The sequence below is a fragment of the Silene latifolia genome, chromosome 1 (assembly GCF_048544455.1).
Source record: "Silene latifolia isolate original U9 population chromosome 1, ASM4854445v1, whole genome shotgun sequence".
Taxonomy (NCBI): domain Eukaryota; kingdom Viridiplantae; phylum Streptophyta; class Magnoliopsida; order Caryophyllales; family Caryophyllaceae; genus Silene; species Silene latifolia.
In genome coordinates, this window is record NC_133526.1 from 12408442 (window position 1) to 12423671 (window position 15230).

The following is a 15230-nucleotide window of genomic DNA, read 5'->3' on the forward strand; positions in this document are numbered from 1 at the left end:
GCAAAAACCTAAAAAAATGAAACCAGTCATCGGTTAACCGATGAACCGAACCGTTTCAAACGGTTAACCGAATTGAAAAAACCGGTTTAAATCGGTTCGGTTTAGGTGCGGTTTTCTGATGAACCGGTTGAGTCGGTTAACCGGTTTTTTGTACCGGTTCGGTTCGGTTAACCGTTATGAACACCCCTACTCTCACTAACATCATCCTTGTGCAAAGCAAATGAAGCAATTTCTAAATAACATCAGACTATTTTACAATTTTAAGAAAAAGTGGTATTAAAGGTAATAAAACAGGTACAAATTAAGACTAAAGATAAAATGAGTACATTTATTATAGAAATAGGTACGAAATTATTATGTCACGATCAACAATTAAAAAAGGTCACGAAATACAAATAAAAGGGTACGGAAGACGAGTCTCTCAATAACTTATTGAAAGACCGTCTCTCCTAAATTTTAGTGATATAAAAGTTTTAGTGATATACTTTTGCTTCTATAAAATACACAAATTATTGGTTCACATCGTTCTAAGTTAAGACGATACCCACATTAAGTGCTCGTTTGGTTCATACAGGAATTGAACTCCTGTGGTGGTTTACAACTCACCGGATTTCAATTCCCATATGCAATTTACATGAAATGGTAAAAACGTTTTTTGTTGCCTTAGAGGTGTTTTTTTCCCATGAATTAAACTCCAATGGATTGTTTTGTTAAACTATGTAATTCACCCGATTTTAATTTCTAAATACCCATATATATCTCAATAATATTACTAGCATCTAATTTTTTTTTATTTTTTTTTTGAGAAAAGATCGTTATCATTAATAAAAAGTTATACAACATCTACAAAATATGTCAAGCTCAATCGGATACAAATCGATAACAACCATAGGAAATAAATTCTTGTTCAAAGAATGAAACACTGCAACAGAGTCTCTATCATCGATTCGCCGCAAAAGGCTTTCATCCATAAGAGGGTCTCCGAATCTTCCTTGACGAGTATCCATTTCTTCCGACGTGATTGATTGTAGCCATGAATCGGACAAAATATGTAAACCCATATAACGATCTATAACAACGTTGATCTTCTGCTGACTTATTAGAAAACTGCAAACGAACCAGAAAACGAAAACTCTCAAACTGAGAGAAGGACACCGCCGATAGACGGAGACAGAGCCCTCAGAAAGAGAGACGAAACAAAAACGAAAGCGAAAATTAAACAAAAACATAAAGGAAACAAAGCGGAACACAGGAAAAGAAGCCAACGCCTCCCTACCAACCCACAACACCGCCAGATCCAAGCATCACCCTGCCACACCACCTCAACAAACTCGTCCGATAAGACCCGAACATACCACATACACCACGCAGACCGAGAGGAACAGGCAGACCCGTACGATCCAGAACCGGATGTGGGTAAGAAATGGGAGGAGGGTTAATCGGAAGAGAGGAGACGGGTCGCCGGAGAAAGGTCTTGAGAGACCCCATCCTCGGCGACATGGTAGGGGGTTGATGGGTGGCGGTGGGAGGAATGAGGAGAACGGCGGCAGCAAAGGGGGAGGATTTAGGGTTTTGTTTTTTAGAAGGAAGGGGGAGAAAAAACTAGAGAAAGATTTTTACTAGCATCTAATTTTTATTAAGGGTAATGGGTAAATTTGGAGGGATAAGATGGAGGAGTTTCCAATTAGCTAGTGGGCTAGGTAATTAAACTCCTACATCAGGTTAGAGTTGGTAATTCCCAGGAGTTGAAAATTCCTACATTTTGTCATATTTAGGCCTCGTTTGGTTCATCTTGGAGTTTGATTAACACCGAAAAATGCAATTCACGTGAATTATTTTCCTATATACAAATTCACGTGAATACGAAAAATTTTTTTGGTTGCGGATGTGGAGTTGAATTCCTAGAAGTTGTCAACTAACTAGGGGGGAGTAGGTAATCCAACTCCTCCATCATGTAGGCATTCAAAACTCCTAGGAAAATTGAATGCCTACATTTTGCAAAAAAAAAAAAAAAATGGCAACCAAACACTCTCCATTTTTTACAATTCATGGGATTTTAAATTTTCCCATGAATTAGATAGGCAACCAAACAAGGCCTTAGAGCAATAACAATAGTAGAACTTTATATAAAGTTCTTCATATGCCATGTCACAATACACCAACCCCAATTTTTAAGAACTTTTGTTCACAATAGAAGAATTTTATATGAAGTTCTTAGATGGAAAAAAACCATAAAATAAATAATGTAAAATGGTTTCTCACATTTTACAAAGTTATATTTATTGGTTGTACATTTTCCAATACTTTAGAACTTGGTTCTTATTTTAGAACTTGGTTCTTAAAAATAAGAACAACTTTTAAATGCAATAGAAGAACTTTTGAAATAAAATTCTTGATGACAACCCCAATGCTAAGAATTACTATTGCTATTGCTCTTAGGGCAACCAAACAAATTTCAAAAAACTTAATTCATGGATTTTAGAATTCTCATAAATTAAGTGGATAACCAAAGGGTATTGCTTTTTCACATACGGTCTTTACTCTTTCACATACATTTTTTCATTAAATTTCCGTATCATACCCTTTTGTCCTAAATTAGGGTTTGCAAATTAGTAACTTAATTTAATTTATCAAATACTATCAATTATGTTGATGGTTGGCGGAAGGCGTGGTGGTTTCTTTGGGTGGACTATGCAACACGGGACAGAAAGGTCGGGATGGGTCGGGATTAGAGGGAGGGTGGTAGTCTGTGGTGGTGGGAGAGCGGGGAAGGGGGATTGCGGGGAAGGGGGTTGCGGGGGGAGGGAATGCGTTAGAGGGAAGAGGACCGGAGTCACACGAGTGGTGGTGGCGGGAGAAAGGTCGTCCATGAACGCGAGCAACGTCGACCCGGCGAAGGGGAGGAGGCTCGCCGACAACCGGATGGTCAGGGCCGAACACGGGCATGGGAGTGCGTTAAAGGGAGGAGGAGCGATCATTGACTCACGAGAGTGGTCGGAGAGCGAGGAACTTTGAGGCGAGGCTCGGAGGAGTTCAACCTGAGCGAGGTTTGAAGGAAGACTAACCAAGAGGTGGTGTTGACGTTGGTGACTTAGTGGTAAAAGGAGATTGGAAGGAGAAAAAAATGAATTGGGTGAGAAAAAAATGATTAGGGCATAATTGTAAATGACGTATGTAATAGAAAGAAAATCAGATGTGAAAAAAAGAACACAAGATTGTAACCAAACAAATCACTAATTTAAACAAAGTAAGAAAAAAAGAAAAAGCAAATTGTAACTAGCGAAAGGTTTAACTTCAGCAGTTTTAAACAAAACATTTTTAACCTAGCTATAAAATACAATAATTAATTTTTTAATATTTTATTGGGTTGGAGTAAAGTAATACAGCATCCACTAGTAAACTTATAACGCAACCAGAACGACTATAAACTCCACATTCCACAAGTCATTCATTCATCACTAATCCGCCATTCCGCCCTCCACAACTGACTTCTCCAGTTTTCCTCAAAACCCCCATTAATGGTAACTTGAACAAATCCTACATACAACCATGTCAAACGGCGTCGTATGGGACAATATCTTAGACCTAACAAAATCAGCTCAAAAGAACAATACTGACCCGATTCACTGGGCGATTCAACTCAGCGCGATCCTCCACTCCGCCGAGTTAACTCATCCCTCAGTCGAACTCGCTGAGTTACTTGTCTCGCATATTTGCTTCGATAATAATATTCCTATCGCATGGAAGTTTCTAGACGCTGCTTTGTCTCTTCACCTTGTTTCTCCTCTCCTTGTTCTTGCGCTCCTCTCTTCCAGGTTTCCTTCAGTTTTTTATTCAATTTGTTCGTGTTTTCGTATTCTTGTTACTTGTTATAGTACCAATTTTAGTTAGAATGTTCGATTTTTTCGATTTTTGCGATGTTGATTGTTGAGGAATGCACTCGTCAAGTTAAAATCACAGTTCGTTTTATTGTAGGTGTTAATTTTGATTTTTTTCCTATTTTAGCGATGTTAATTTCGATTTTTTCCGGTTTCAGTGATGTTAATTTCAATTTTAGCGATTTTAGGTGTTAACATCATAGTTTGATTCATTTTAGGTGTTAATTTAGTCTTCAAGTTAAAATCATAATTCGTTTATAAATAGTGATTTCAGTTGTAGACGTTAAAATGTTGGTTTTGAGTTACAGGTACGCTGTTTGAGCAACACAATAACTCTGAAAATGTTCATTTTTTCGATTTTTATCAGAAAATCAATTCAGTTAAGCAATGCTCATTGTTGAAATGAGGAACACAGTCTTTTTTGAGTGAAAATCATAGTTCGTTTCATTTTAGGTGTTAATTTTAATGGCAGAGGTTAAAATATTGGATTTGAGTTCTAGGTATGGTGTTTCGGCAACACAGTAATTTGAAAATGTTCATTTTTTGCCAGAAAATGAGTTCAGTTGATGAATGCACACGATTTTTAATATAAGGCAGGAAAGTTGAAAAGAATGAGGCTTAGATTGTTGATGAATGCGCGCGATTTTGGTATTGGTCAGGCCTTGGTGAATATTTGAAACTTTACCTAGATTTGTCTTGGAGACAAATTCTTCTAACAGTAGAAATCGAGTCAGTTAACCCAAAATTAAAGATAAGAAAATACACACTGTCTTGAGTGAACCTGGGTACCTGCCTAGCACAAAAGCTCCTTGTATTGGATTATTGAAAACAGCGTTAGTTCAAAACTTCCACCTCTTCTATACCCTTTTTTCTCAAAACTCCCACCTTTTGTAATTTCTACAAAACTCCCACCTTAAATGTTCTCCAAAGTTTCCACCTAAAGGCTGTTTTTGTCAAAATAAAAGACTTTTTATCCGGCAATAACGGTCATGAATTGACATTTCATTCTATCAGAAGTTAGGTTTCTGCAAAAATGAATATATGTCGTGATTAATTTTTCTAAAAAAATGTTCTTTAGTTTTGCAGAAAAAGGTTTTTGGCGGAAGTTTAAAGGAAATGTTCATTAAAGGTGAGAGTTTTGAAAAAAAGTATTAAAGGTCGGAGTTGCTAAAATGATACTTAGAGAAGGTGGGAGTTGTGAATAAACTCTAAAAAAAACCGTATTTTTTGAGCAAAGATTTTACCCTATTTCTGAAACTCCCACCTTCTGTAAATATGTTTCAAATTCGAAACTCCCACCTTAAATGAACATTTTCTCCAAAATTTCCACCTAAAAGCTGTTTTTGTCAAAATGAGACTTTTTTTTTTTAATTTTATTTCGGCAGTACCGGCCACGAAAGCTATCAAAAGTTAGGTTTTGGCAAAAATGAAGATATACCATGATTAATTTTTCTAAAAAATGTCTTTCAATTTGGCAAAGTTGGGTTTTTGTTGGAAGTTGTAAAGAAAATGTTCATAAAAGGTGGGAGTTTTGAAAAAAAATATTATTGAAGGTGGGAGGTGTTAAAATGATACTTAGAAAAGGCGGGAGTTCTCAATAAACCCTCGAGCAAATCAAACTTTTTTGTTTAGTGGAGTACAAGAAGCATCATGCTGACAAATCTGGTAGCAGTACAACTAATAGAAGGACAGTGTTGCACCTTGCAGAAGCTCTAGTGTCTTATATAGTGGTTGATTATGTCACCTTTTCATGGAGAACACTGGTTGAAAGATAACTAGCTCATAGAACATGGGTAGGGTATGTATGTCACTTGTGTACAACTTGAGGCAGAGAACAATAGCTATTATCTTATCACGGTTATTCATGATTTTTGCTTGTGTTTGATAGAGTTGAAAGGTATAAAACCCCAAATGATCGTGCCTTCAGCAACTCGAAGGAGTATATGAAATGAAAGGGTTATGGACATATGTGGAAAAGATTCTGTTTGTCCACCACTCAAAAGTGTTCTTTTCTAAGGGTTATATATGGTGAGGCTAGAAGTAAGTTTGGTGTCACTTCCAGAGTTTCAGAGTATCGAGTGTTTTCCTTACTTCTCTGGATAAATTATCCTGGAGAAAAGGGAGTGATGATTTTTTGTTTTGCTCTTGAATGGGTGTCATTCCTGTGGTGTCTCTTCTATAGTTCTATGTACAACATTGTTAATTATAAATATTCTACACATGAAAAGTAATGCCAACTTGAGTCACTGAAGTTTTTCGCTACTGGTGCGTTGTGTTGTATTTCATAAACTAATGGATGCTGCTGCTTTCTGGTCTTCTGTTTTAGTTACTTCTAGAGGTTTCACTTGACGCAGTCAGTGCTGATTGTACTTTTACTTGGTGCAGGGCGATTCCGAGTCGGCGTTTGCATCCTACAGCCTATAGACTGTACATGGAACTTCTTAAGAGACACAGCTCTCTGGTATCTCAAGTAAATGAATCCTGTCAAGATAAGTGAGTATTACTTCTTTCACTGTGTGTGTGTGTGTGTGTGTGTGTGTGTGTGAGCGTGTGTCAAAAAAATACTGCTAGTCATGTTTTTGGTAGATGTACCTCTAATAGTTCTCATTTATTCTGCAATATACCAAGTTTACTTGTATTACCAGCTAAATAAATTCAGTTTAGAGCCATTCATAAGGTGTGAGTGTGACTTGTTTTGACGCTGGCAAATGCAAACCTATCGCAACTCTCCTCTTTTACGCGCTTGAGATAAGCAGTTAAGGCCATATCCCCATATGACACTCTCTGGCAGCTGGGGCATCAGGCACGCAATAATGCAAGAAGGCTTTTCAACAGTCTCAGTTTTAGGAGATCCTATGAGTTACATGGATGTTCTCCATTGTGTCTGTTGCATAGTTCAATGCTCTTTGCACTGAATACAGATGTCCTTGGAAGCTTGGATTATAAGAGAAATGGGGTGTTCTGTGTGGTCGAGGAGAAAAAGATTTGATTTATCGTCAATGTTTCTTGTACAATCATATTTTAAAGAATATGTTATATCTTTAACTTTGGCCTGAGATTTCGAAACATTCTTTTGATAAGTTTTATTGTAAAATTCATTACGGAAGTAAGTAACACAAGTTATACTTAATGGTGGAGTTCTATTACGGGATATCATATACAGCTTATCTTACAAGCTCATTGCCAATCTCTCAAGTCAAATATTGTCCTTCTACCAGATGAGTTTTGAAGGTATATGAATTTGTAGTATAATTTGGGGGCCAGTAATGCATTTGATCTCTATGTGAGTAAGTACATATGAGGGGAGAGGTCAAGCATGATTAGAAGCCAACTTTGGATATGAAGTCCTAGGATTGTGTTTGAGCCTTCAAGGCTTTATTATGCATGCACTGTCTGTTCCTACTTTTGGATGGTACACAGTGCGTATGTTGTCATTTTTATGAAAGCAATTATTTCCTTCTCTTACGTTTTTATCATCAGTAACATTATATACTTTATAATATATACTCTATCGTGGTTGCAGGACTTTGAAAGCTGTCAACGATGCTCTACACCTTTCAGATGTTTATGGCTATGCACCTGCTGATCCTGCTGTTCTTATGGTGCTTTTCATTTTCTCTAGTGTGTGGCAGTTAGTTGATGCTTCACTGGATGATGAAGGGCTACTCGAATACACTCTTGATAAGAAGTCTAACTGGCTGACCAGGTTACAGGATATGGAAATTGATGTCCATAGTCACTTTCAGGATAATCGGATCGAATATCGAGAGAGAATGCTTAAAGCAAATACTTTGATGGCTATTGACCTGATTGCAGAATATTTGGAAAATAAAGTTACTTCCAGGATTCTTTTCCTTGTAAGCCAAAATATGTAAGCTTTACCTACTTTTCACAGTGCTTTTTATCTGAATGTTTGTGTTTGAGCTCTAGTCATATTGTGTCCATTTCTCTTTCATTGGGATGGTTGTTGGTCCGTCGTGGTGTTTTTGGGTATGACATGGGACAAATTTAGTAAGCCATGGCATATGGTGAAGGCCAGTAGGGTGATTATTTAAAGTTCAGAAAGCCAGTGATATATTTAATGGTGGTAAGGGGGTGCAGGCAGACAGGCAGTTAGCTTGGGATTGTTGAAGATTGGATACTGTTTCAGAGGTGTTGGTGGATGGACCGACACTACGCCCAGGATGACGAAGAGTATGCTGATGATAGAGGAATGGTCAAGTGTTGGGTACTTGGGTATGGATGATGTAGGCCATCAGGTCATTTTATGGGACATTGATGAAACCATTGAGAAAGGCGATTCCCCAAACCCCACTGTGGATAATGAGAAGGGCTGTAGGGAGAATAAAACAACAATTTAGCAATATCAACCAAACATTAAGAAAGGGAAAAGAGGATGAAAATTCCCGTGTCCCTCTCTTGTAACATTTATCCCATATGGCCTCTTATAGTTAATGACTTTACTCCTCATTCTTCAAAGGGGCTGTATGTCTTTATTCTTGTGTGATTATTGGAAACAACGTGATAGATGCTCTTGGTTGTTACTCACAGAGAAGTCAAAGGGATTACGGGTTCTAACACTAATCAAAGTTCGGGATCGATCATGTCATTTGTAAAGGAGATTACGGGTTCTAACACTAACCAGAAGTTTATTTTGAACATATGTTTATCCTTCTCTTAGATTGATATATGAAGTGCAATACTCTGAGGTCTGACCATTTGCGTGAATTGATTAGGCCCTCAAATTGGAGGACTTTTGTGCAGCGATTACAATTGCTTGCCTCTAAGTCAGCAGCTTTAAGGAACTCCAAGAACACAACTCCAGAAGTCTTTGTGCGAATGGCATCTGATACATGTGAACTTCTATCTTCGGAAAACAAAACAAGCTTACAGAAGCAGTTTCATGCTGTAATGGCCCCTGGATCCTTTGTCTCATTAGCTGCTCAATGTCATGGTGCTAGTTGTTCTTCTCTTTGGATTCCTATTGACTTGTTTCTTGAAGATGCTATGGAGGGTATTATTGTAACTCCAACTTGTGCCATTGATACCCTTACTGGTAAGTCCTGATGCTTTTATTTCATTTTCAATCTTTGAAAGTTGAAACTGCCTTATTCAAGAACGCAGTATATTAAGTTACATTATTCAGGTATGGTGAAATCACTCCGGGCACTTAACAGTACGTCATGGCACGACACCTTTCTAGGCTTGTGGATTGCAGCGCTGCGTCTTGTTCAGAGGGTATGTATTTTAGTGGTCACTTTTTATCATAATAATGGTAACTTTTTATCAAAAAATGGTCCCATTTATCTCGTTGTAACTTACGAGTGTCACAAATAAGAATTTGCGAACATGGAAAGGAGTAAAGTGTAGGAATTATTTGTCAAAGAGAACGTCATAATAAATGAACAAGAAAAAATTGTTGAAATTGCATAGTAGTGCGCCTCGCTGACCGTGCCTTGTTTGTAAGGCGCACCGAAACATTTTGGTTAGTGCCTCAATGAGCCTTAGGCTAAAGCACGCCCGAGCCATGCTTTTTAAATTTAGTGTATCATTTTGTGCTTTTTACTACTTTCCCCCATGGTCGTTTTATTGGTCTCTTACAACATTCCCCTGTGCAAGGACTTTCGTAGCAATCGTAGGTCATTATTGCTATGTATGGCTTTGGTTGCTTGATGCGATGTTGATTTATGGTAGATATAATTACCGTGGATGTAGTGTAGTTACTTCTCTATATTGTTTAAATTTCGATCACACTATTCTGCAAGGTTTACTATCCTGGGGATGTATTGGTCTGATAATAAATGGATACCTTCTCTGCTGGGTGTCGCCCTAAAACTGACAAGGCAGATAGGATTTTGTCTTTACAAAGTACCACACGAGATGTATGCTTGATATTATAGGCAGGATATGTTACGAGGATATCCATGTATGTTCTTAGGCATGAAATCATGGATGCACCAATATATAATATGGTAGATGCTGTACTAGCTCTCGTGATGATTTTTGTCCATGTTACTGCTTTAGGAAAGGAACCCCTGTGAGGGCCCCATAGCTCGCCTTGATACTTGCTTGTGCATGTTATTGTCCATTATGCCTCTTGTACTTGGCAACCTGATTGAGGAAGAAGAATGTGCCTTGGATAAGGAGCTTGAGTTCTGTCAAACAGAGAATAAACAGGTTTCAAGGATTCGTCGTTGTGGGCTGGTTTCTAGTTTAGAGCAATTAGGTGAATATGAAGGCTTGTTAACTCCTCCTTCATGTGTTGCGTCACTAGCGAATCAGGCTGCTGCCAAAGCAATGATTTATTATTCGGGGATCAATGTCAGTAACACATATCTTGATTCTGTCAGCATCAGTGATATGCCCTTGAATTGTGGTGAGTAATCCTTCTTTATCTAGTATACAGACGTGCCACAAATTGATTTCTGTTTGGTATATTCCTCATCTATTTATAATTATGCCTTCGTGTTGAGACTACTCATTCGGTATGTCACATTAGACGTATGAATAGGTAATAAGTTCCTTGTTGTTAACGGCCTTAACGCTGCATACGAGACAAGTTGACCGAATATTCAATTTTTGTAATTATTTTTAATCGAGCCAAGCATATTGAGCTCAATGGAGCTTTTGCCTTCTGCATTGGGTTTCACTTCACTGTTTATGAAGCAAACTTGTGGTTGCTCTCCAAGTTATGACTAATTTGTTAAGACAGGTAATAAAATTTGTATCTTTCCCATGAGTTGTCACTTATAACGCTGATAATCTGCATGAAATACACTAATGATAAAAACAACTTTACTACGTCTTTCCAAGAATAGTAGGAGTTTTGACTTTGAGCTTGCCAATTTTACTAAACAATCTATAAATATTTATTGCATGTGCTTATTTACTGAGTGAATGGGTATTATTGACCAAGCTTTTACATATTGTTGAGAGTTGATTTTAGGCGTATCCGCGTATGATCACTTGCAGCCTTATTTGCTGCTTGGCACTGATGCGACCTTTCATCTCAATGCTTTTGGCATTTGGGCTGCGTTTTTGTGCCTGTACAACTGTGTTGTATGGATCACCTTCTAGAATTCTGGAATTTGATAGCATAGTGTTTCCTGCAGATGGAAATATGCGGCACCTTATTGTGGAGGCTTGCATCGCCAGAAATTTGTTAGACGTCTCTGCTTATATGTGGCCCAGTTATGTGAATGCACGTGTCAATCAGGTTCCCCGTAGTGTTGCTGGACAGGTTACTGGTTGGTCGTCGTTGATGAAAGGTTCACCCCTTACATCTGCATTGATGAATGCTTTGGTTTCCAGTCCTGCTTCAAGGTACATATATGCATATATTGTTACTTTGCTGTGTGGTTTATTCCTCACCTTTTTTCTATTGTGTTTTGGAGAGGAAAGGGGGAAGGAATGTGTCGGCAGGTTTTATTCATGCTCATAGAGTTATTTGGTTGGGCCTGGATGAAATAAGTCGCAACGTTAAAGTTTCTTGAGTTATTTGTTTGTTATCTTGTTGCTGGAAACATATCCATGTGCTGGTTTTAATATTCTCGCTTCCTCCTTTCCCTCTTTTGGTTTTCATTTCTGGCCAGTATTTTAGGGTTTAGATTCTGCAAAGATATACGAGTAATTAAGTTTCACTCTTTAAATTGGTATTGTTTGACTAGAGGGATTTCTGTGAACTATGAAGGACAATAAAAAGTGCTTTGAGGAGGTTTAAACTTTAAAAAATATAGTTTCCCTGGTGAAGATAGCAGGATAATAGCCTGCCAGTAAATGGCCGATATACCTCTTCCAGTCGTGGTTACAGAACGTCTGTCTTAGCACTTGGGACTCTGGTTAAACAAAGGACGTTGTTCTCATTAGGAGCAGAAATACAATTGTCTGTCACCTTTGGATAATAAACCATTGAGGTTGGAAAATGGTATGTGCTTAAACGGATAATAACTTGCAGCTCGCACCTTCTGTGAAGGTTGAATCACAAACAGGAATCAGTTTATAAATATCTTATTTTGTGCCCTTTAGCTACTTTTGACACTTCCCTTAACTTTGTTATGTCGAGTTATATTAAACCATTAAGGTTGAAACATCTGTTGCTGGACTACTGTGGATATATGATGATCTATGAATCTATCATGTCTCTCAGCAGTTCCTTTCCTTGGTATATTCTTATTAATGGTAATTTGGAGAGGGATTGATCTTTGCGTTGGACTATACGCTCTACAATGTTGTACAGATGGAAGTATGGAACTGGTTTTGAGCTTAGACATTTGTGTCATGTGCTGCAAATGTATTGAATTCATGACATCTCTTTCTTCACTTTCAAGTGGCATAGTCCTTATTATGGCAGAGGGTTGCAACTTGCATGTAAAAAGGATCAATGGGGTTTTCATAAATCTCATTAGATTTTATAAATCGAATTTATGGGTTGGAAAAGTTCTCTTCCCCATATTTTTGTGTATTTGGATTTTAGATGGAACAACATTTCCGTTTATTTTCAAGGCTTTTCAAGGCTAGCTCACCCTATCAACTGTATTTGGGGGTATTGGGTGTATATTAGGGAGCACTTTCTGAGCTAAAGCTTTTGGTTCTTTTGAGGGAATCTTAGTTATCATTTGGAGTATGTGTCCGTATACTAAATCAAATGGAATCCTACCTCATCTTAAAAAACCCGTGAGGGAATGAAGTTTAAATGGGAGGTCGAGAATTGGCTCCAAAGTTATATGCTACAGTTTTGAGCTTGGTTGCAGCTGTTTGCATTTTGGACCCCTCCCTAAGTAGTAAGTACAACTGCACAAGAAATAACTTGTGTAAATTTCTGACTTGAACTCCCATTTTTTGTTTCAATGGAAGCTTAGAAGAGCTGGAGAAACTATATCAGATTGCAGTTGGCGGGTCAGATGATGAAAAGATACGTGCAGCTACCGTTTTCTGTGGGGCATCTCTTGTCCGTGGCTGGAATGTGCAGGTGCAAAGCTAATCTATGCATAATTTGCTGTTGTTTTAAGCATTGATCACCAAGATTCTGATTACTCTACTCTTCTTTTCTTATTACCAGGAGCACACAGTTCTGTTTATTTTGAGGTTGCTGTCTCCTCCTATTCCACCAGAGTATTCTGGAAGTGATAGTCATTTAATTAGTCAGGGACCATTTCTCAATGTCCTTCTTGTTGGAATAGCAACAATTGATATTGTTCAGATCTTTTCACTCCATGGCTTGGTAAGTAAAGAACATGCTGTTAGTTTTAGTTTGTCTGTGAATGTCTTGATACATTTGTTTTACCTGTTTGTTACTGTAGCCCAAACAATCATGCATGTCTCAGGAGTAGATTGGCATCCCCATGTGACTTGAAAGGCTCTTCTGGCACATATGCCTGCAAGTCTTGTTTATAAGTACCTAGAGGAAATTTCCTCTTTGCTATTGTCACCAGTCTTATTTGGAGACTAAAGGTGCTAAAGAAAGTCAAGGTTTTATCTGGCAACATGTTTTCGTTGTCTATGTCACTGAAATATTTCAGAATAGGAAATCTTTTAGTTGTCAATTATAATAGATTTTTCCATGCCAAACATGGTTGGGGTGGAATACTCCTATGTAATGGGCATCAAAGTAGAAAAGTTGAGTGGAGAAACAAGTTGACAGTTTCATACATCTGGGTGTGATCCATTTTCCCTCTTCCAAGCCTAATCAAAATCTCTCCACAATAGGCAAGATTTGGAGGGAAATTGTATCCAGACACCCACATCCCATTCCCCCTCCCCTTCTCTCCCCTCCCTTTCCCTTCACTTTTGCTATCCAAACATACCCCAAGTCTCCGAGAATACATTCTATTTGGTAATGGAAAAAGGAGTTATAACCTAAAGACTTGACAAATACAGTACCATATTTTAACAACTCTGATTACATTGATGATCATTTCAGGTTCCACAACTTGCTGCAGAATTGATGTCTATCTGTGAAGGTTTCGGCTCTTGTTCACCCAAGGTCTCATGGGCTTTGCCAACGGGGGAAGAAATAAATTCACATGCCGTGTTCTCTAGTGCATTTACTCTTCTTTTAAAACTTTGGAGTTTTGAGCACACTCCACTTGAACAGGCCATGGGGGATTTGCCATCAGTGGCTTCCCAGCTAAGTCCTGAGTACCTGCTCTTGGTGAGGAACTCTCAGCTAGCATCACCAAGCCACTGTTCTAACTATCTGACCAAAAGCCAAAAAATTTCCAAGTTGTTAAGTCCACCATCCACTCAGCCTATATTTGTGGATTCTTTTCCGAAACTAAAATGTTGGTACCGACAGCATCAGGCCTGTATAGCCTCTCCACTATCCGGCCTTACACCAGGCACTCCTGTCCATCAAATTGTCGAGTCTCTCTTGAATATGCTTTTCAAAAAAGTCAACAGAAGTACGACGTCTGGAAGTAGTAGTTCATCTAGTTCAGCTGTGGAAGAGGCTGTTCTACGGCTCCAGTTACCTGCGTGGGATATTTTGGAAGCTCTTCCATTCGTGCTGGATGCCGCTTTAACAGCCTGTGCCCATGATAAGTTGTCACCGCGTGATCTAGCCACAGGTTTGTGTGATACCCTCTATAACATACATCTGCCTAGTGTTCATGACCAATGGAATAACTCAATGCTCTTTGGTTTTTAGGGAATTAGTTGTTATCCAACTTTCCGTACCCCAAATTTTTAGTGGCCACAATCTACAAGAATATATGATCTCTTTTTAGTATGAAGAAAGTTAAAAAAAAAAAAAATCTCCCTCCACATCTTTTTGTTCATCCCCTTTGCTTCTTAAGAAAACAAGTTCATGACGTTACATTAAAACTAATCACCCTTTATGTTAAGTACTAACCACAACAAATTACTTCACCACCACCCTCCCCTCACGCCACCACTACTTTGCCGATCGCCCAAAAACTCCCACCAACCCACCCCCACAACCCCACCAAGCTTCCACCGCACCCAATCAAATGAGCAATTACCTTTGTCAAAATGCCAACCACCACAACCAGTCAAACGGCCACCACTAGTAGCTCCGCTTTTCATCGGAGAACACACCCATGGCAGTCATTTTCAAAAATAATGTGTAACTAATATTAGTGCGTGGCCCCGCCCGGTCTACCTCTATTTTGCATTAAAATTTATTTTCACTCAAATAAAACTACTTTAAAGTTGCATAACTCATAAATTTATAATGGGATATTCTACGGTGTACCCTCGAGTTTTTCAGTTTTTTATGTTGTACCCCTACATTTTTGAAATTCTATGGTGTACCCCTAAACTCTATACAATAGTCTATACCATGACCTTTTTTATTGTATTTGTTAACATAGTTTCTTAAATGACCTATTAAAT

General features: G+C 38.3%; 1 protein-coding gene across 1 annotated transcript; it reads left to right on the plus strand.

Annotated features, from left to right (window-relative positions):
- Positions 1 to 3404: 3404 nt before the first annotated feature.
- On the plus strand, positions 3405 to 14629 carry LOC141598858 (mediator of RNA polymerase II transcription subunit 33A-like). The gene is made up of 10 exons (XM_074418673.1): positions 3405 to 3815; positions 6264 to 6371; positions 7402 to 7749; positions 8615 to 8934; positions 9025 to 9116; positions 9903 to 10254; positions 10991 to 11201; positions 12732 to 12846; positions 12937 to 13098; positions 13798 to 14629. Exons 1-10 carry the CDS (start codon positions 3550 to 3552, stop codon positions 14521 to 14523), a joined length of 2700 nt encoding a protein of 899 aa, XP_074274774.1. The 5' UTR covers positions 3405 to 3549; the 3' UTR covers positions 14524 to 14629.
- The last annotated feature ends 601 nt before the right edge of the window (positions 14630 to 15230 follow it).

Coding starts and splice junctions, on each gene's coding strand:
- LOC141598858 (XM_074418673.1), top strand. CDS start 3,550: ATGTCAAACGGCGTCGTATGGGACAATATCTTAGACCTAACAAAATCA. Junction 10,255..10,990: donor TGATATGCCCTTGAATTGTG/GTGAGTAATCCT, acceptor TGTTTCCTGCAG/ATGGAAATATGCGGCACCTT. Junction 13,099..13,797: donor TCTTTTCACTCCATGGCTTG/GTAAGTAAAGAA, acceptor TGATCATTTCAG/GTTCCACAACTTGCTGCAGA.